Below are 22,003 nucleotides of genomic sequence, written 5' to 3'. Positions count from 1 at the left end.
GCAATTTTTTTTAAAGATTTTATTTTAGGTAATGTCTACACCCAATGTGGAGCTCGAACTCATAACCCCCAAATCAAGAGCTACACACTTCACCAACTGAGCCAGCTAGGCACCCCTCCTTGAAATAAATTCTTAAAAGTAGTAATTATAATTAAATCAAAGGATATAAACATCTGTGTTGCTCTTGATGTGTATCAACATTGTCTTCTAGTAGCAGGGTATGAGCTTACTAGATTGTCCATAACGTTACCAGCATTGGGTAGATCATCCACTCCTGGTCTTATGGACTTGAGGGCTCTGTTTTATTAATTGCCCTTGTGGTATATCTTGCTCTTTTGTTCAGTTGATACCCATACTCACTATGTCCAAACTCATGCCCATCATTTACTCTCCAAACCAAACATTTGGCTTGACTTCCATCATTTCTGTTTTTGGTTCTGTCATTTTATCCAGATATCCAGACTCTAAACTTCTTTTACTACTTTTCTGTTTTTCAGGGTTTGGGAGTTTTTAATCGTTGAAATATTTCTCAAATCTATCTTCTCTTCTATTTTCATGAATACTTTTCTAATTTAGGCCCTCATTATGTCTTACTGGTATTATTTCAGTAATTTTTGACAAGTCTTCCTGCCTCCTGCCTTCTAATGGTAGGTGTAAGTCCTCTTATACACTGCCACCAGATGGCTTTTTAAAAAGTGTGACTTCCGCCATGCCACACAAGCCCTTAAATGTCAATGTCTGTTGAATCAAGTACAATGTCCTTGACCTGATATGTAAAGTCCTCAGTCTGTGCTTTTCAAACTGAGAGTTCCAACTCATTTAACAGGTCCAGAAATCAATTTAGTAGATTTATAGATAGATAGTAGAAAAATATAGTAGATAATAGAAAAAAAGTGTCAAGAATATATAAACCATCTACCTACTCGTATTTTATGAAATTTGTTCCAATGCATATATGTACACATACACAACATATACATACATACACTGACATGTATGTGCATTCTGGGTCATGATCTAAAACATTCCTTAATGTGGGTCACTGTCATATAAGTTGGAAAGCATTGTTCTGTGATATAGTTTCAACCTAATTAACTCCAACTATATTCTTTCCCAGATTTTCTCATAGCTAGAGCAGAGCATACCTGTCACAGAATGCTCAAGCCTCCCTAGCTTTGCTCAAGGTTCATGTCACATGCTATCTTCTCTGTGAAGCTTTCTCTCACTGCCCCACCCTACACGCGAAACATAGAAAATCTGGATGTGATCTTTCCTTCTTTTTCTTACTACACAGCATTTTGTTTTTCTTATGGCACATTTCACAGAGCACATTTTTATTATAACAGATTACAAATCCCTTGTAGACATGGACTTTATCTTCTACATCCTTGTATCTTCATTATAGTATAATATTTTCTACTTAGAAGATATTTTTTAAAGTTATTTCTTGAAATACAGGATTTTATAAAAATGAATGTACATTAAAACAGCATGATTTTCTCGGGGCGACTGGGTGGCTCAGTCAGTTGAGGGTCAGACTTCGGCTCAGCTCATGATCTCGTGATCTGTGAGTTCGAGCCCCACGTCGGGCTCTGTGCTGACAGCTCAAAGCCTGGAGTCTACTTCGGATTTTGTGTTTCCCTCGCTCTCTGCCTCTCCCCCGCTCATGCTCTGACTCTCTCTCTGTCAAAAATAAATAAAACATTAAAAAAAAAAAAACAGTATTTTTCTGTAAAGTGGAGAAATGATAATAGCAAAAATTAGTACTTGAGAGGTTAACATATATTAAACATTATTTAAAATGATTATCTCATTTAATTTGCACAGTTAACTAGAAGTTGGTACATGTTATCTCCAGTTTGTAGATTCAGTGGGAAAAAATGACCTTAATTTTATTCACCTGGAGAAAACTACTGATAATTTGTTGTGGTCCTGCTTTTCTAATGATATATACTTTTTTCCTCCAATAATGTGGAAACCGTTCTATGGACCACTTTTTAGCTAAATAAATATGGTGAGCATTTTGAGTTATTAAGTAATAATTCTTATACATTAAATAATTGAGTATTTTAAAACACTAAATTGCTTTCAGTTACCCACATTGAGAAAAATATATTTTTTTATTTAAAAAATTTTTTTTGTTAATGTTTATTTATTTTTGAGACAGAGAGAGACAGAGCATGAGCAGGGAATATAAGAATTTATTGTAACATACTTACGGTATTTTAAAGAAGTGAGAAAAGGCTGAATTACAGAACAAATGTAGGTTACAGGATAAATGGCTAACTGGGGAAAAAATCAAGTTAAATAAATCCCTGCCATCCTGCACCACATACCAAAACAAATTTAAATGCAAAAAATCATCTTACAGTCACATAAGAGTATAAATTGGTTCTATTTATCTAATGACTAATGTGGCAACATTACTTACTCTACAGAAACTCTACACCTAACTGCTAGGTGCTGTGTGTACTGACTCTTGCTCTCTGGGACTTGTCCCAGAGGAGGCAGATATAACATCAATGCAAGGTTTTAAGCCATGAAGAAAAGCAGCACAGTGCTATAAAGGGAATAATGTGGACTATTCCCTGGTGGATCAGGGAAGTGTTCTCTGAGGTAGTGACACTTAAGATGAACTTTGGAAAAAAAAAAAGAGATGAACTTTGAGAGATGGGAAGGAACTGGTTAAGCAAAAAGTAGAGGTAAGAGATTTCCAAGTAGAAAGAGCAGTATGTTTAAAGGCTCTGAGGCAGGAGAGAGCCTGAATTTGAAGGGGAAAGAGGCCAGTATGGTTGGAGTTTAGTGAGGGGGAAGATAGTAGAAGACAGAGGCCTAATCTTGGAGGGCCTTGTGAAGCAGTGAAAGATTTTGAGCAGGACTATCAGATTTATATTTATGTTACATTTATGTTTTTCAGGGATCACTTTGACTGCTGAGGAAAATGGATTAGAGTGGTTAGGAAAGGTATAAAGACCCTTTAATAACAACTGCAAACCCAAGTCAGAAAAGATTATGCCTGAGATTAGAAGTTTAGATAGATAGAAGTATATCATAGGAAAAACTATTTGGGAGCAGAATCTACAGTATTTATTGGGGGTTGAATGTGGCAGGTGAGGATGATAGGCTTCAAGATTCTAGTTTAAGGAATAAGGGGAGTGGATCCAAATTAGACATATATATATATTAGGCCCAAGAACTGCACTTCTAGGAATTTACCTTCAATAGATAAGTGAGGTGGGGAGAATATCAGAGTGTTCACTGAAGACTTATTACAACAAAAAAACTGGACTTCAATTTATTATATATATATATATGTTTATTTTTGAGAAGAGGAGGGCAGAGAGAGAGAGGGAGACACAGAATCTGAAGCAGGCTCCAGGCTCCAAGCTGTCAGCACAGAGCCTGATGTGGGGCTCAAACTCCCACACTGCAAGATCATGACCTGAGCTGAAGTCAGACACTTAACCAACTGAGCCAGCCAGGCAGCCCTATTATTTTTAAACGTTTATTTACTTTGAGAGGTGGAGGGGGAGATAGTGAGCAGGGAAGGGACAAATAGAAAGGGGGAGAGAGAATCCCAAGCAGGCTCTGTACTGACAGCGGACTCAAAGCCACAAACCATAAGATCATAACCTGACCTAAGCTGAAACCAAGAGCTGGGTGCTTAACCTACTGAGCCACCCAGGCACCCCTGGACATCAATTTAAATGCCCAACAACAGGATACAGGCTAAACACGTGGTAAATTCACAAAACTGAAAACTCCAAAATCACTAAAAATGATATAGAACTATAAAACATTCACAGGGTCTTAATATTATGATACCATATGCAAAGAAGAAATTTGGAAGGATATACACTAAAAATGTAATAACTCTTAGGAGATTTATTCTTGTGAGATTATAGAAATTTCACTTTATCATTTAAAAATTTCTTTTTATTATGGTACCTGGGTGGCTCAGCTGGCTCAGGTCATGATCTCACAGTCTGTAAGTTCGAGCCCCGCATCAGGCTCTGTGCTGACAGTGTGAAGCCTGCTTGGGATTCTTTCTCCCTTTTTCTCTGCCCTTCTCCTGCTTTCTCTCTCTCTCTCAAAATAAATAAACATTTAAAAAAACTAAAATTTCCTTTTATCAAAATTGTTTTATATTGAGTATGGAATAATATGAATTACTATTCTAGTTTTGAAAAAATGAAAATCTAGATGAATATCTATCATCTTTGAGTAGGAAAGTACTTCTGAACATACCAAAGAGAAGAAACTGAAAGGAAAAGACTGATAGATTTAACTTGATGAAAAATTTCCACAAAAATACTATAACAAAATCAAAAGGTAAATGAGAAACTGGAAAAAACAGTCACAACCATATGACAGGCATATAACCAATAAACATGAGAAAGTACACAATTTCGCCAGTAAGCAAAGAAATGTTATCTCAAACTGGTACATTTAAAATATTTTTTTTTCTCAATGTGGGTAACCGAAAGCAATTTAGTGTTTTAAAATACTCAATTATTTAATGTATAAGAATTATTACTTAATAACTCAAAATGCTCACCATATTTATTTAGCTAAAAAGTGATCCATAGAACGGTTTCCACATTATTGGAGGAAAAAAGTATATATCATTAGAAAAGCAGGACCACAACAAATTATCAGTAGTTTTCTCCAGGTGAATAAAATTAAGGTCATTTTTTCCCACTGAATCTACAAACTGGAGATAACATGTACCAACTTCTAGTTAACTGTGCAAATTAAATGAAATAATCATTTTAGGGGCGCCTGGGTGGCTCAGTCAGTTAAGTGCCCGACTTCGGCTCAGGTCACGATCTCACAGTTCGGGGGTTCGAGCCCCGTGTAGGGCTCTGTGCTGACAGCTCAGAGCCTGGAGCCTGCTTCAGATTCTGTGTCTCCCTCTCTGCCCCTCCCCTACTCATGGTCTGTCTCTCTCTATCAGAAATAAATAAACATTAAAAAAACATTCTTATATCTTAAGTCTTTCTGGAATTTCTTTTCTAGCACAATGGCTCTGTCTACCTAGGTGCCCTGACCACACTACTTTAGTTATTTTTGCAGTATAGTGTACAATTATTCGGTAGACAAATTCCTCTTCATTGCATTAACGTTTTGTTTCTGTTCTGTATTCTCCTGGATGAAGTTTTGACTGGAATTTCAATTGAAATTTTATTGAACTACCTAAATAATATTTAGTCTTCTCATCTACAAACATACTTTGTTCCATGTCCTCTTTGGTATTTTATAATTTTCTTTATAGATCCTAAACATTTCTGAATTTTAATTTTTAGAGGTATACTTTTTAAATGTTTATTTTGAGAGAGAGCATGTGCGTACATCAGCAGGGGGAGGGGCAGAGAGAGAGGGAGAGAGAGAATCCCAAGCAGGTCCATGCTCAGTGCGAGCCCAATGAGGGGCCATGACCTGAGCTGAAATCAGGAGTTGGATGCTTAACCGACTGAGCCACCCAGGTGCCTCTAGGGGTATTTTTTATAGCTACTGAAGAGGAATTGGTTTTTCTAGTTGTATTTTCTGCCTAGTAATTGCTGATATACAGAAAAGCTGTTAATTTTGGGGTTCTATTATTATTTGTTACTTATATTTTATAATCAAGTATAAAATATAAATTATAAAATAAGTATAAATTATAATACTTATAAAATACTTAAATAATACTTATAAAATGTAATAAAATAATACTTATAAATAATACTTATAAAAATAATACTTATAAAATATAATAAAGTAATACTTATAAAATATAATAAAAATTATAATACTTATAAAATACTTAAATTATAAGTACATTTTGAATTCTTTTGAGTTTTAAAGATAGACTAATAGCAACTTGTCACAGAGCACTTTTTTTTTAATGTTTTATTTATTTTTGAGAGAGAGAGACAGACAGAACATGAACAGGGAAGGGGACAGAGACAGAGAAGGAGACACAGAATCTGAAACAGTCTCCAGGCTCTGAGCTGTCAGCAGAGAGCTTTACATGGGGCTTTACATACTCAAGAACTGTGAGAGCATGACCTGAACTGAAGTCAGATGCTCAAAACAACTGAGCCACCTAGGCGCCCCGTCACAGAGCACTTTTAATATGTTTATCCCAGTATAGAAATATTTCAAAGTTTGATATTATTCTGTTATGCTTGTAGTTTGAGATTAATCATAAATATCTTATTTGCTTTTACTGTAATAATTACAATTATAATTGAGTAGAAGTGGAAATGTAGTCAACGGTTTAGGGTTGCTTTAGAAAATGAATTAAAATTGGGAAAAATCAGGCTTTTTCCTCTTAAACGTTCACAAATATTGTAAATATTGTAAACCAGAAATGGTAGAACTATCTTAGTTCTAAAATAGTGTTTTTCTCTCTTAGGAAGTAGTTCTGAAAGATGGAAGAATTGAAAGACTAAAGTTGGAACTTGAAAGGAAAGATGCTGAAATCCAGAAGCTGAAAAATGTGATCACTCAATGGGAGGTTTGTATTTATTTACTGTTGTAAACTAAAATAATTCTCTTACATGGTACTTTTCTGTTTTTCTTATATGTAAATATGTGTAATATTTGATTAATAGAAATAACATTTCTACTGTTCAGGTTTTTAAACTCTCATTAATGATATAAAATCTGAATGACAGTGTAATTTTCTTCTCGTGTTACAATATATATAACATTAAATTTTCCATTTTAACCATTTTTAAGTATACAATTTATTGGCATTAATTATCTTCACAGTGCTATGTGAATAACCACTATCTACTTCCAGAACTTTTTCATCATCCCAAGCAAATTCTGTACCCATTAAATAACTCCTGTTCTTCTTTTGTTGCAGCTACTGGTTACCTGTAATTCCAATGAATTTGCTTTATTCTGGGTACTTCATATAAATGGAATTATATAATTTTTGTCTTTGTGTGTCTGGCTTATTTCACTTAGCATAATGTTTTCAAGTTTCATCCATGTTTTTTGCATGTATCAGAATTTCATTCCTTTTATGGCTGAATTGTCCATTGTATGTATATACTACATCTTGTTTATTCATCCGTTTGTGGATATTTGCATTGTTTCCACCATTTGACTATTGTGAACAATGCTGCCATGAACATTAGTGTACAAGTATTTGAGTCCCTGCTTTTAGTTTTTGGGTATATACCTAAAAGTAGAATTGTTGGATCACATGGTAATTATATGTTTAACTTTTGGAGAAACTGCCATATTGTTTTCCATAGCACCTGCAACATTTTACATTCCCATCACCAAAATACATGAAGGTTCCAATTTCTCCACATCCTTGTCAACATTTGTTATTTATACAGTTTATTTTAACCACAAACCTGCATATTACTCTTTGATTTGCTTCCTTAGGCTTTTTTTTTTTAATCTCTTATTTATCTCAAGTGTCATTGTTTTTTGACTAATATTTATTCATTCAACAGTTATCTGTTGAGTGCCTATAATGTGCCAGGTGCTTTTCTGGGCCCCACATATGCAGTGGTGAAAAAAATGATAACTCAAGTTCGAGCTCTGATGGTTCTTACATTTCCCTTTCTCCTCTACTTATGCCTTTAGGAATCATCCCTGCTAAAACCTTTTTGGACTGCATCCACCCATCTCCCTTAGCTTTCTCCTTGTGGTTTATATTTTCCTTTTCCTTTTCTCCTCTGTGCCAGGCACAGAGAAGAAATACAAATATGAGCTACCAAGAAGCTCATAGTCTAATGAGGAAGATACACATGTAAATAGTTGTAGTACATTGTAGAATTTATAGAGATTTGACAGAGTGCTCCCAAATCACAGAAATAATACTGAATTAGTTGCTGCTATTGAAAATTGCTAAGCTTTTCACAGAAGAGATGGTGTTTCCAGGTAGAGACAGTACCTACAAAGGCATGGAAATGGTAAGAAATATATTGTTGCTGAAATTTAGAGAAATGGAAAGTTGTAAAAGGTTATATTGGAGATGTTATTTGGGGTCAGTATTTGAAGGCAATTGGATTTTATTTTATTTATTTATTTTATTACAGGAAGGTAAAACCACAGAGCAATATCAGCCATGAGCAAACATGCGGAAATTCTTAACAAGATCTTAGCAACTTGAGTCCAACAGATTTTTTTTTATTCATCAAATGAATTTATAACTGAAAATTAAAATTTAAAGTTACTATTGAAAGCAGTAAAATTTTAGTCGACCATGGCTAAACAAAAAATATATATAAGCCAAGAAATTTAAGTACCTTTTTGTTCTTTGATGTAATTCTTTTAATGGAACATTTCCCTTCTGGTGACAGCTTTTAACATTTAGTTTATATTTATGCACATCAATCTGGGCCCTAGGTAAAAAGAAATTGTCAGGTACTATATACATCTATATCTTATAAATATATTTAGGCCAAGTTTTTAGATAAGAATTGAAGTATATATTCATGTAGCACCAATCTAGTGGTTCTAACTGCAGTTCTTTTTTTTTTTCCTGCTCATAATTTATGAAACTTTGTTTTTTTTAATTTTATTTATTTAATTTTATATTTTTCATCATGGTGGGTGTACTCTTTAATCCCCATCACCTGTTTCCCCCATCCCCCACCCATCTCCCCTCTGGTAATCATCAATTTGTTCTCTGTAGTTAAGAGTTTGTTCTTGGTTTGTCTCTCTTTTTTCCCCTTTGCTCATTTGTTTGTTTGTTTTTTTTAATTTCACTTATGAGTGAGATTATATGGTGTTTGATTGACTGACTTATTTCACTTAGCATTAAACTTTCTAGCTCCATCCCTGTTGTTGCAAATGGCAAGATTTCATTCTTTTTTATAGCTGAATAATATTCCATTATAGATAGATAGATAGATAGATGCACACACACACACACTCACCACATCTTCTTTATCCATTCATCTATCAATGGACACTTAGGCTGCTTCCATAGTTTGGTTATTGTAAATAATGCAGCAATAAACATAGGGATGCATGTATCCCTTTGAAGTAGTGTTTTTGTATTTTTTGGGTAAATCCCCACAAGTGCAATTCCTGGATTATAGGGTAGTTCTGTTTTTAATTTTTTGAGGAACCTCCATCTGTTTTCCAAGCTGCACCAGCTTGCATTCCCAACAACAGTGCAAGAGGGTTCTTTTTTCTCCACATCCTTACCAACACTTGTTACTTGTTGTTAAGTTAGCCATTCTGACAGGTGTGAGGTGATCTGTCATTGTGGTTTTGCACTTTCCTGATGACTAGTGATGTTGAGCATCTTTTCACGTGTCTGTTAGCCATCTGTATGTCTTCTTTGGAGAAGTGTCTTCTGCCCATTTTTTAATTGGATTATTTGTTTTCGGGGATCTTGAGTTGTATCATTTCTTTATATGGACAGTAACCCTTTATCAGATATGTCATTTGCAGATGTCTTCTATTCTAATGGCTGCCTGAAGGCATTTGGATTTTAGTAAAGATCTTTAGAAAGGGAAGTGGCATGAGAATTGTTTTGTGGGAGAATAATGCACATGGCTGAAGCCTTGAGTGAAGGTAGTCTGGTAAAACAATGAACAGGTATTGAGTGTGAGAGGAAGAGCACATTTTCAGCTTGTTTGGGCAGTGGGAACTAATACCCCATTTTGTATATGCTTAGTTTGAAATAGCTGTGTAGGCATAGATGTTCAGGATGTAGCTGAACACAGTTGACTCACAATGTATGTATCATTTAACTTAAGTGCTCTCTTTTTCACGAAATTAAAAATACTAATAAGGCACTATATGTTTCATTTGTGCTCTTACAAATTGCATGGCACATGTGTTATACATTTTGTTTTTATCAATACATTTGCTATTCAGGGTTATATGTACAAAACTATATATGCTATTTTTATGGGCAATATAAAGATTTTTCACGGGTAATTTTGCTCATTTGCGATTTTTGCTTTATGAGCTGACTTTAGACTCTAAGGCTGGAATAAGAGGTGTTTCTGTGTACACTGATCTATACCTTGGACAAAAGGCTTGAGCTGAGGTAGCCTTTAGCAAGATATTAACATTGATTAAAGCCTTGAGAGAATTTCTTACAGTTTCATATTCTTAGGGGATATATTTCTATATTCATAGTGATTATACTTATAGTTGACTTTGTATGGTTTTCCCCTTCATATTTCCATGTGTCCATCTGACTTACTGCCCTCATTCATTTCTAAGATTCTCAGAAGTTCTATTCCTTTTATATTTACTGTGGTATTTACTTCTGTTCAATGTATTGACTGCAGTTATTACTGAGTATCATTACTGGTTTGTTATCAGCAATTTACTGAATAGAGTATTTAGTAAAAACCATTTTTATCTTTATTGAACTTGATTTAAAATACATTAAATATGTTTTATAAGAAAGATTTTTGAATCGGTAACTTCTGTACTTACCTATGTACATGTTAAGAGAAGTGACAAGTTTCTTATACTGATCTGCTTTCTTTCGCTGATCTCTTGTTTTTCCATACTGTATTAAATATAGTGTTATGTCTAATGTACTAATATGTTAAATATTTATAAATAATTAAGTCCATTTAAGATATGTTGAATAAGTGTAGTGGAGTGGGCAAATTCCCTGGAATAAAGATGTTAATGTGGGAACACAGTTCCTCTTGTTCATAAGTATATAATTGTGCCATTATGTAGTATGAGAAGAAGCTAAGTCATTTAGAAAAATAGAAAAAGAATTGGAAGGTATTTCAGTAAATTATTAATTCATACCATCCAAATTTACTTTAACAATATATAGTTAGTGAAATAGTAAGTGAGAAGACATAGTACTGCACTGTACAATTGAGTAACCACTATGTGAGTGTACCTAGGCACTTTTTCAGTAGTTTAGTAGCCACATTTTGGACAGTGGCAGGTATAGAACAGATACAGAAAGTTCTAGTATAGTACTGGACAGTCTTGGTCTAGAGCTGTGAATCATTTTTCTTTGTTTTTACCTAATTATTTTGAATTGTGTAAGGATTTTATTTAAGGAAAAAAAGAGAAAGACTCCAGGAAAATTTAGTCCCAAATTTTGTCCGGTTTTACCTCTCTCTTCTTGATTTTTCAATATCCTATAACATTAATTTCTGTTATTGTACCAGGGATTTAATTTAGGAGTAGACAGTTATGAATACATTTTCCTCTTTCAAAAGTAATTCCTGTCTTTCAGCAAGCCTAGAATTCATAACTTCATAATTCATAGTAAATCATTAATTACATTATTTACTTTTAAAAAATTAAATCTTTTTTCTTTGACTATTAGGCAAAGTATAAAGAAGTAAAGGCAAGAAATGCACAGTTATTGAAAATGCTTCAGGAAGGTGAAAGTAAGTGATTTGTGTGTTTTTAGAATTAAAAGTTAACCTTAAAAAATATTTGAAGATAATTTTTCAAGATCTATGATTTATTAACTCAACAAAATTAAAAATTTTCTCAGAGTGATACAAATTGAATTGTTTCTGATAATTTTATTATTACAAGTCACTCTTACAGCACCTTAGTATTATACAGGTTTATGACTATTTGGGTAAGAGAAAGCTTGAAATTTCCGTTCTTCTAAAGTACTGGACTACATTCAGCAGGAAAATAAGAATAGACCTTGCTTAAGATTCTCTTTTTAAACATTTTTTTTTTTAACGTTTATTTATTTTTGGGACAGAGAGAGACAGAGCATGAACGGGGAGGGGCAGAGAGAGAGGGAGACACAGAATCGGAAACAGGCTCCAGGCTCCGAGCCATCAGCCCAGAGCCCGACGCGGGGCTCGAACTCACGGACCGCGAGATCGTGACCTGGCTGAAGTCGGACGCTTAACTGACTGTGCCACCCAGGCGCCCCAAGACTCTCTTTTTAATTATTAGAGGAGAATGCTTATTATTTTGGGTTTTCCTTCTCCCCTTCTCCCCAACTCCTTATACTTTTTTTTTTTTTTTCAACGTTTATTTATTTTTGGGACAGAGAGAGACAGAGCATGAACGGGGGAGGGGCAGAGAGAGAGGGAGACACAGAATCGGAAACAGGCTCCAGGCTCTGAGCCATCAGCCCAGAGCCCGACGCGGGGCTCGAACTCCCGGATCGTGAGATTGTGACCTGAGCCGAAGTCGGACGCTTAACCGACTGCGCCACCCAGGCGCCCCCCAACTCCTTATACTTTTGTTGCCACTCTAAACTTTGGCAGTAGTTCACCAGCAGGAAGCCAAGGAAATCACTCAAAAATGATTAGAAATAATCAGATTAGTAAAGTAGATGCTATGTGAAGCCCCTCCCCACATCAGTTGCACTCCTGATTATGTATACCTAATGATACTTACCTTGAAAGTTCTATGAAGATTTTCCACTCATAACAGAAAAGGAAGTGTGTGTTAAGTTTTAAAATTTTTTTTTAAGCTTTATTTATTTTTGAGAGAGGGGGGAGAGAGAGAGAGCACGCACACATGAGTGGGGGAGGAGCAGAGAGAGGGAGACACAGAATCTGAAGCAGGCTCCAGGCTCTGAGCTGTCAGCACAGAGCCCGACGTGGGGCTCGGACTCATGAACCATGAGATCATGAACTGAGCCACCCAGGCGCCCCTGTGTGTTAAGTTTTTAATATGAAGCTTATGCAAAAGAAATTATAAATAATAAAAGACATATAGAAAGATATGAATAAGAGAAAATCTTCTGAACAGACAAAATTAAGGCCTATAAACAGTTTTCCCTGTTAATAAGTGTCAGTGATAAACCAAATAGATCTCTTATGAGTACTGTATAGTGTTCAAGAAATGGTGAAACTCACCTTGAAGAATAAGCAAGATAACAGAAATTGAATATCCTGGGAGTATAATTGTCTAGTCAAAATTTAAACTATGTTAAAAAACAGTTATCAAAACAGTATGAGTAAAATAACCAGAAATTATGTTCAATTGAACAGAATATATAGTGTTGAAATAGATTCAAGCTTACTGTTTTATAACTTTACTATTTTTTGTAATATAATTTATACAGCTTAACTATGATGAAATGGAAGTTAAAGAATAATGGGGAAAGGTATTATTTGCACAATTAGATACCAACATTCTGAAATCACTTTAGATCTGTGCATGTTACTGAGTTCTGTGCAGATCATTTAATAAAATTATGAAAATAAAGTAATTGTTTATAAGCTGTATTTTTTTTATTAAAAAATTTTGTTAATGTTTATTCATTTGTGAGAGAGAGAGCATGAGCAGGGAAGGGACAGAGAGAGAGGGAGACACAGAATCCAAAGCAGGCTCCAGGCTCTGAGTTGTCAGGACAGAGCCTGACGCGGGGCTCAAACCTACAAACCATGAGATTGTGACCTGAGCTGAAGTCCGACACTCAACCAACTGAGCCATCCAGGCACCCCTCTGAGCTGTGTTTCTAATTAAAGAAATTAAGGGTATCATTGGACATTGGATGCATGATTTTTAAATATGTAAAAAACAAAGTAATATTTCTATTTAGAGAAACATTTATGAAAAGTAAGAAAGTTAAATGATAAAAGCTTTCTCTCATTTAAAATGGCTACCAGTAAATGACTTCAGTGTCCATGCTATATTATAAAAAAATCCAAATGAGGTCACCTGGCTGGCTCCGTCAGGAGAGCATGCAACTCTTGAACCCAAGGTCATGAGTTTGAACCCCACATTGGATGTAGAGATTATGTTTTTAATTTTTTAAAATTTATTTATTTCGAGAGAGGCAGAGAGCAGGGAGGGGCAGAGAGAGAGATCCCAAGCAGGCTCCACACTGTCAGCTCAGAGCCCATGTGGGGGCTTGAACTCACAAACCACATGATCATGACCTGAGCCCAAACCAAGAGTCAGAGGCTTAACTGAGTGAGCCACCCAGGTGCCTGAGATTACTTTTTTAAAAATCCAAATAGAAGAATTTTATATAGAACCATTACATGAAAAATAGAGTACATTAGAGCATACATACTCTAGCATTTATAATGTAAATGTAGGAGCGCCTGGGTGGCTCAGTCGGTTGAGCTTCTGATTTCTACTCATATCGTGATCTCAGGGTTCATGAGTTCGAGCCCTGCCTCGGGCTCTGTGCTGACAGCTCAGAGCCTGGAGCCTGCTTCAGATTCTGTGTCTCCCTCTCTCTCTACCCCTCCCCCACTCATGCTCCGTCTCTCTCTGTCTCAGAAATAAACAAACATTAAAAAAAAATGTATAATGTGAATGTAAATACAGTCAGTTCTATTATAATGCAACATATGTTCCTAACAATCACCAATTTCTCCTAAGTACACAATTAAAACCACAAGGATTATGGGGGAATGGGATTAGGAGTGCACAACAGTCAAAAAACTTCATCAGAGACGTGTTAAAAAAAAAAGATAGGAATCTAATTAAAACAGTAACACAGTTTTATACATGTTAAAATGGTTAAACACAAATACTATAATAAGTATGGCACTTTACCTGAAATACCTGAAATTTGCTTGAGAAAATAGGTTTCAGAAGGTCTGCAGGTTGTGTTTACTGTGAAGCAGTGGAAGGATGGAAAGTTGGTATAGTTCTGAACACTCAGGGAATGGAGATAGCTGAGAGATATTTGAGGTGTGTGCATGGGTGCAGTTTTCTGTGTTCGTGTAATAATGCTCAAGCAAATGTAAAGTTCGCGTTATGTTCAAGTTGTTCCCCAATACAGTAATCTCAGTGAAACAAATTTGTGTTTTCAAAACAAGCATATTATTATAAAACTGACTATAATTGAAATATTACGTAATTATTAAAAATTATTAGTTCTCAGTGAGTGTGTGTAGTTCTGGGGATTGGGGAGTAGAAAACATAATACATAAAAATTCCCAGGTTGAAGAGCACCTGGGCTGGCTCAGACAGAAGAGCGTGCAACTCTTAATCTCAAGGTCATGGGTTTGAGCCCCACGTTGGGTGTAGAGATTGCTTAAATTAAAAAAAAATTACCAAGTTGAATCTTGAGAGCCTATGGTTTGTTTCTTGATGCAGTGTCTCACCTTCATTAAACTATAAAAAATACATTTTAATTACAGTGTTATATTATATTGGTAGAGCTGTGGTGATATCAGTACTCATGTAGTTGATCTTTTCCTCCTTCACTAAATTTATTACAGTCTTACCTGTTCGGTTTCTCCTAGCTTGTTTTCAGAGTTCAGGAGTTCGATTTTCATGCATTGGCCATTACCATGGGTTAAGGAGTTGTTAGCCATGTGGGGATTTTTAAGGCTTAGGAAACCTTGGCACCAAAATGTAGAGCTCGTGCTTCCCCAAAGAGGGAAAACCTCTCGACAAAGGAATAGTTCTAAAAGTCCACAGGCTTATGTAATCAGTTATGATCATATGAGCTACATTTATTTGACTGTGCTGTATTGATATGAACAGTCAGATAAAAATCATTTTTGTGGGCCTTACAGTACTGCTCGCCCTGACAATTTGACAAAACAAAACAAACAAAAACATTCTACGTTGTTTTTAAAATCTTGCTTTAAGACTAGTCAAAGTATTTGTTTTATCCCTTTGAGAAATTGTTTATGCCCTTGTTCTCTGTAGTATAGTTGGAAAAAATTAATCTTTCAAGATACCTTTACAATTAATATTTTAACACCACAGAAAATGTAAAATTTCCAAGAAAAACTGCTATAGTAATAATAATGATTAGAATTTACCAGTGAAAAATAAGAGCTATATAGAACTAAGGAATACATTGATTCAGTACAAGGACAAATCTTTGCCCAATTGCACTGCTGTCTTGGTTCACTAAAGTATTATTCAAGTGTTTGAGTGACTGAAAACATTACACTGCTGTTTTTCCTTTCTTGTCAGTGAAAGATAAAGCAGAAATACTGCTGCAAGTTGATGAATCACAAAGTATCAAGAATGAGCTAACTATACAGGTAAGAAAAACTATGGAATATACAGGACTGGTTTCCTTAAGCTATTACACTTTAGTCCTAAATTATGAAACTTGATTAAACAAAAATACAGCCCATCAACACTGCAGTAAAGTGATATAAATTACACTTAGGGGCGCCTGGGTGGCTCAGTCGGTTAAGCGTCCGACTTCAGCTCGGGTCATGATCTCGCGGTTCGTGAGTTCAAGCCCCGCGTCGGGCTCTGTGCTGACAGCTCAGAGCCTGGAGCCTGTTTCCGATTCTGTGTCTCCCTCTCTCTCTATGACCCTCCCCCGTTCATACTCTGTCTCTCTCTGTCTCAAAAATAAATAAACGTTAAAAAAAATTTTTTTTAAATAAAAAAAAATAAATTACACTTTTTTATTATTATGTAATAGCAGATGGATGAAGATTCTGTTTTCCATGCTGAGAAAGTTAGGTGTGTCCTGAAGAGTAAGGGAGGATAAGGTTGTATTTCAGTTGATGCCAACTCTAAATATAGAGATAAAAAGGGCAGGTAGAACTTACCCAGTCATGAACCGTGACTTTCTTCCTTTCCCATCCTTACTTTGTCATTTTCTCTTGGAATATTGAGCTTCTCCTGTCTACTTTTAATAGACAACTGAGTAAAATGCCTAATTGAAATTGTGTGTGTGCTCAGTGGTGGGAAGGTGGTTCTCCTGTGATCCCTAGTCATCTAGTAGTCAAATTCATCCCCAGGAGTAAGTGTTAAGAATTAAGAGTATTTGCCTGAAGACACGAAGTCTTTTTTAAATTGAATGTTTGGTTTTAGGTGACTTCACTTCATGCTGCATTAGAACAAGAAAGATCGAAAGTGAAAGTATTACAAGCAGAACTAGCCAAATACCAGGTATGCGTTTCTAATTTCGAAAGTGTTCTCATCACAAATAATACACTTAGGATAGATACTGTGTGAGAATAAAGTACTATTTTATTCAGTCTAAAATCTATTCGCCAAACATATTAACAATGTTATTATTGGACATATCATTTACACTTTAGAAAATGTTAGGGTCATTCTAGATATTGGTATTTACAGTACTAACTAAATTCAGAAAAATCCTTGGTATGTGATGTGGCATATGTGCCAGTGAATCATATCGAGGGAAGGTACATAATGACATTTATCCTATTATATAAATTTGATCACATGGGTATAGCAGTTTCTCCTAGATATCTTTATTGTAAAGATATCTTTTCCCTTTATAGTTAATAAATATGTGAAGTGATACTTGGAGATTGTGTGAATATCCTTTTCTTTTTACTAAATGGTTTTAGCATCCATTGATGGTGATTTTTCTAATTCTGTTATTTCTTCTGCATTTACACCTGGCATTCAGCATTTTTTTCTGGACAAAGCAGTAAAAAAATCAGTTATTTGTTTCAGTATATGTGTATATGTATGTGTGTGTGTATACACACACACACATACATAAAGCATTTTATGTATGTGTGTCTGAGTCATGATATAAAATGTGTTAATTAATGTGGGGAGTCATAGTCAAAAAGGTTTGAAAGCCACCACTGTTGGCCTGGAGAACATAGAAGTTGTAACAGCCCCAGGTTTGACATCTCATCATTCCCGGAAGAATTCCCTTTGCCTGGGAGACTTTGAAAAAGTCATATCATTGATCCATTGATCATTTTGTGTGTGGGTTTTTTTTTAATCTTGTGGAAAAGCAAGGTAAGAGTTTTAAGCTACGTGACATTGGTACCTACTTTGGTACTACTTTGAGGAAAGCTTTTAGTAAGTGTATTTGTATTTTCCTGCTACAGGAAATAAATTTTATTTTTAATACATCGCATTACACATCTCAGGTCCCACATAACCTCTTCATACGTTTTTTTTTTCTCTGGACAAATCTGTGCATAACTTTTATTTGGTCAGGAATGAATCATGACATTCTCATACTTGATTTTTTTATTTAAAAGATTGATGAAGAAATGTTTTTGACCACTAGGAGGGAAGTTATAGGCAGAACAAGGATGAAAGCAACAGAGAATAGCTGCCAACACTAGTAAATGGGTCTGGATTCCATGGGCCTCTGACCACTTTAACCACAGCCAAGTACTGGTTCCTAAACCTGGCTGACCATCAGAATCACTTGGGAACTTTTTGAATTACAGATTGTTGAGCCCATTTCTAGTAATCATAAATAAACGGATCTGGGACAAAGTCTAGACTTCAGAGTTTTTAAAATATCACCACTTAGGTGATTCTGTTGATCAACTAAATTTAGGCATCATTGCCATAATTTATAAAAATGGAGAAGAAAACTGTAAAATTATTGTAAGGAACCATTATTTTGTGGTTGAAATGAGGGATAGAATAGTTCAGGATGATTTTAATTTTCCTCTTTGCACCTTTGTACTTTCTGTATTTTTACAATGAGTATTTGCTTTTTAAATCAGGCAGAAAATGATACGTTAAAAATAATGAATGTAAAATACTTCTTATATTTTAAGCTCCTACCTCTTTGCTTGGCTCAAATCAAACACCATAGACGGAGTTTCATTTGGAGCAAATTAAATACAGATTCATGTATATCACTGAGCAATATGAAAAGTATAGTCTTCTTTTCAACCTGATGGTGAACAAAATCAGATTTCTGATGCTAATATGAACAAGACTAACTTGAATTAAAAATTGAATTATCCGAGAAGGTAATAACTGAATTACCAGATTTGCAGATCATATGGAGCAAATTATTTATTTTAGAAGTGATCAAAAATTGCACTTTTAAAAAAACCTGGGACAGTCCAAATGAGGTCTAAAAAATATTGGTAGTCTTGCTAAGTCTAAACTAGTTCAAGTAGAAGTAACTACTTCATACAACCCGCTTTAACCATTTGCAAAAAAATAACCTTATAAAAATAATTTAGTGGTCTGCACATTCAGATTTGCAACAAACTAAAAAAAAAAAATGTTTCCTTCTCATACTCAAAAATGCCTTTGGTCTCATTTATTCTTAAAATGAAAATGCCCCCAAAATGGTACTTCCTAAATAATTTGCCCTATTTTTCTTTACAGGGTGGCAGAAAAGGGAAAAGAAACTCTGAATCCGACCAGTGTAGGTGATTGCATTAGCCTTTGAGGTCAACACAAAAATTAACACTTTCAGGGTTTTGCAAAAATGTATATATTTAATGCTGTGCAACTGCTAAACTATGCAGTTTTTGTTGAAGAAACTTAAAGTGATTAGCTCACTAACAGTCTATAATTTTATGTCCTTTTGGCTTAAAGTGAAAAGAAGAAAAATAGAATTCCAGCAGAATTCACTGATTATTGTTTACTATCCATACTTCTTATCACTTTAGTTTTTCATCAGTCAATAAAATTTACTCTTCCACTAATATGTTTGAGTTTTTAAATTTCAGAAATGGTGTGAAAGTAGTATTAATTGGATTGTTGAAGTTCAATGACCATTTACTCAGCACTTTGTGCATGCTAAACTCTACAGGACATACAAAATGAGTGAAAAGTGGTGGATACCCTCCAGTGGGCATCGAAGCTGGGGACGACAGAAAAATACGTATGCATTAGAGTGACTAGAACGTTGATAGCACATTGTTTGGAAATTGAGAACACTTGCATGAGCTAGTTTCTGCAGGGTGGATCTCTATTCTGTAAATTTGCCGGGAGGCATTCCAGGCAGAGGGAGCAAAATCTGTGCTGAAATATTTGTTTAAAGAACAGTATGTCTTGAGGACAAAAATATGACCCACTGAGAATAGAGTGTTGAAGTTGGGGAGGAGTGAATGAGAGATCTTTCACTGGTATCATCAATCACTAGAGTGATTAGTGGTTTGTGGAATTGATGTTTTTCTTTTTTTAGTGTAGTCAGTGAAACACAAATATTCCTAAAAATACAGAGGCTTTTTGCTTGTTTGTTTTACATCAGAGATGAATACATAAATACTGGTGTTGGCCTCCTTTTTTTCTTTTTTTTGAAGAAAAAAATAATGTCATCATTGCTTTTATGTTTGGCTTCTAACATGAGGCTAAATGAACCTTGCAAAGAATTGGGACTTCTTATTTCTCCCTATATTCCTAGCACTTAGTCCTTTGTGTGGCACAAAATAGATACTGGATAATTATTTAATAAAGTGGTAAAGCCTTTTAAGATAGTTTTACCTTTACTAATTTTACCTTTGATGAAGAATAGGTACCATCAGACCTCGTAAGCCCCCAAATAGAAAATGAAAAAATCTTACTCTTATTGAAGTGTATATTCACTATTGCATAAAAGAAAAAGTGCCTTGTTGAGTTTTTCTAGTCTATATGAATCCATTAGATTTGGCTTATGATTTATAACTCACCTCTTGATGTATGCTGAGATTAGCTTTCAACAGTCCTTCTACAGAGGGAGAAAGGAGAAGAAAGTGTCTTGAGATGCTAAAGAACTATTACCTTAGTTGTGCATTATTAAACTATTAAAAAAAAAAAAGAATAGGTACCATCAGGGACACCTGAGTAGCTCAGGCAGTTAAGCATTCGAATCTTGATTTTGATTCAGGTCGTGATCTCACGGTTTGTGAGTTTGAGGCCCTCATCAGGCTCTGCGCTTGACAGTGCGGAGCCTGCTCGGGATTCTGTCTCTCTCTCTCTACCCCTCCCCTGTTCATGCTCTCTCACTCTCTCTCTCAAATGAATAAACTTAGAAAAAAAAAGAATAGGTACTATCAGAGCCTAATCAATTCAATAAATATATATGATAATATTCCATGATACCATATTTTTCAACCCAGTGATGAACAAAATCAAATTTCTAATGTCTTATATGAACCAGCTAGACAGAACCTGAATAGTTTCAGTTATAATTGAATTACCCAAGGAGCTAATGAACTGAATTCCCAAACCATACTGTATCATCATCTGCTTTTGATTTTCTGCCTGCACATTATCCATTTAGTACATTATCTAGTTTCTAGCACAGTGCCTGGCACAAGGTAGATGCTAAACAGATATGCCATTTTCTTTCTTTATTTTTTTTAATTTATTTATTTTGAGAGAGAAACAGAATACACAAATGGGGGAGGGACAGAGAGAGAGTGAGAGAGAATCCCAAGCAGGCTCTGTGCTGACAGCACAGAGCCTGATGTGGGGCTCGAACTCATGAACTATGAGATCACAACCTGAGCCAAAGTCAAGAACTTAACCAACTAAGCCACGCAGGTGCACCCAGATATGCCATTTTCTACTAGTGTATATTGGTTTAAAATCACCTGGGCACATAGAAACCTTCATTGATCATCCTCTTTTGAGTTGGGTCTTCTCTGGAGTACTGTATTCATAGTTCTGTTTTTCTCCCTGAATTTTCTTTTTCCTGATTGATACATTCACTTCTGTGGCTCAATCTACCACTTGTAGGCTGATACCTTAGTCTCAACCAGGGAAAGCTTTATCTAGTAAGAGATAGAAAAGACAATCTGTGATCAAGTGGTGGTTTCTTTTCCATTAAATTGATTTCTCAGGCATTTCTATTTTTTTTTAATGTTTTTAATGTTTGTTTATTTTTGAGAGAGACAGAACATGAGTGGGGGAGGGGAAGAGAGTAAGGGAGACAGAATCTGAAGCAGGCTCCAGGCTCTGAGCTGTCAACACAGAGCCCAGTACGGGGCTTGAACCCACGAACCGCGAGATCATGACCTGAGCTGAAGTCATATGCTTAACCGACTGAGCCACCCGTGAGCCCCTCTCAGGCATTTCTTTTAATAAATATTATTACTTAGATTATTTTCAATTTACTAAATGCTCAATGAAATTATTGATAGTTTAACATGTGCCAGGTGTTGTGCTAAGTACTAGAGATGCAAATATTTCCATAATCAATTGGAAGGAAACAGATATGTAAGGAAATACTCATAAAATATTCCAATAAATAATAATACTGATATGTTCAATTTACTACTGGAGTACAGAAGAAATGCATCTTACCATTTTAAAGGGGTATCTTGGTCAATTTAGTTTATTTTTTAGCCTTCACAAGAAAATTTAAGAATTTATTTGCATTTTAATGTATATATTCAAAAAGAGATTTTTATTTTTTTAATGTTTATTTTTGAGAGAGAGAGAGAGACAGAGC

At 35.1% G+C, this 22,003-nt stretch overlaps 1 protein-coding gene across 4 annotated transcripts in view; it reads left to right on the top strand.

The window, feature by feature from the left end:
* Window positions 1-19,234, top strand: part of GKAP1 (G kinase anchoring protein 1) — an 85,112-nt gene extending 65,878 nt beyond the window's left edge. For 2 of the 4 annotated variants that reach the window (XM_047102812.1, XM_047102800.1), the window contains exons 8-12: window positions 6,401-6,502; window positions 11,282-11,345; window positions 15,829-15,899; window positions 16,690-16,767; window positions 18,949-19,193. In XM_047102812.1, the coding sequence (XP_046958768.1) occupies window positions 6,401-6,502; window positions 11,282-11,345; window positions 15,829-15,899; window positions 16,690-16,767; window positions 18,949-18,996 (363 nt within the window). In that variant the 3' untranslated portion in view covers window positions 18,997-19,193. Of the gene's footprint in view, window positions 1-6,400; window positions 6,503-11,281; window positions 11,346-15,828; window positions 15,900-16,689; window positions 16,768-18,948 lie in introns of all 4 variants that reach the window. The other 2 variants (XM_047102819.1, XM_047102827.1) reach the window with 2 other exon arrangements.
* The last annotated feature ends 2,769 nt before the right edge of the window (window positions 19,235-22,003 follow it).

Source organism: Lynx rufus, unplaced genomic scaffold (genome assembly GCF_022079265.1).
Source record: "Lynx rufus isolate CCGP_SWC_20201006 ecotype Redwood Valley unplaced genomic scaffold, mLynRuf1.p SCAF_10, whole genome shotgun sequence".
NCBI lineage: Eukaryota > Metazoa > Chordata > Mammalia > Carnivora > Felidae > Lynx > Lynx rufus.
The sequence above is the reverse complement of the archived record's forward strand: the minus strand, read 5'-3'. Positions and strand labels throughout refer to the sequence as shown.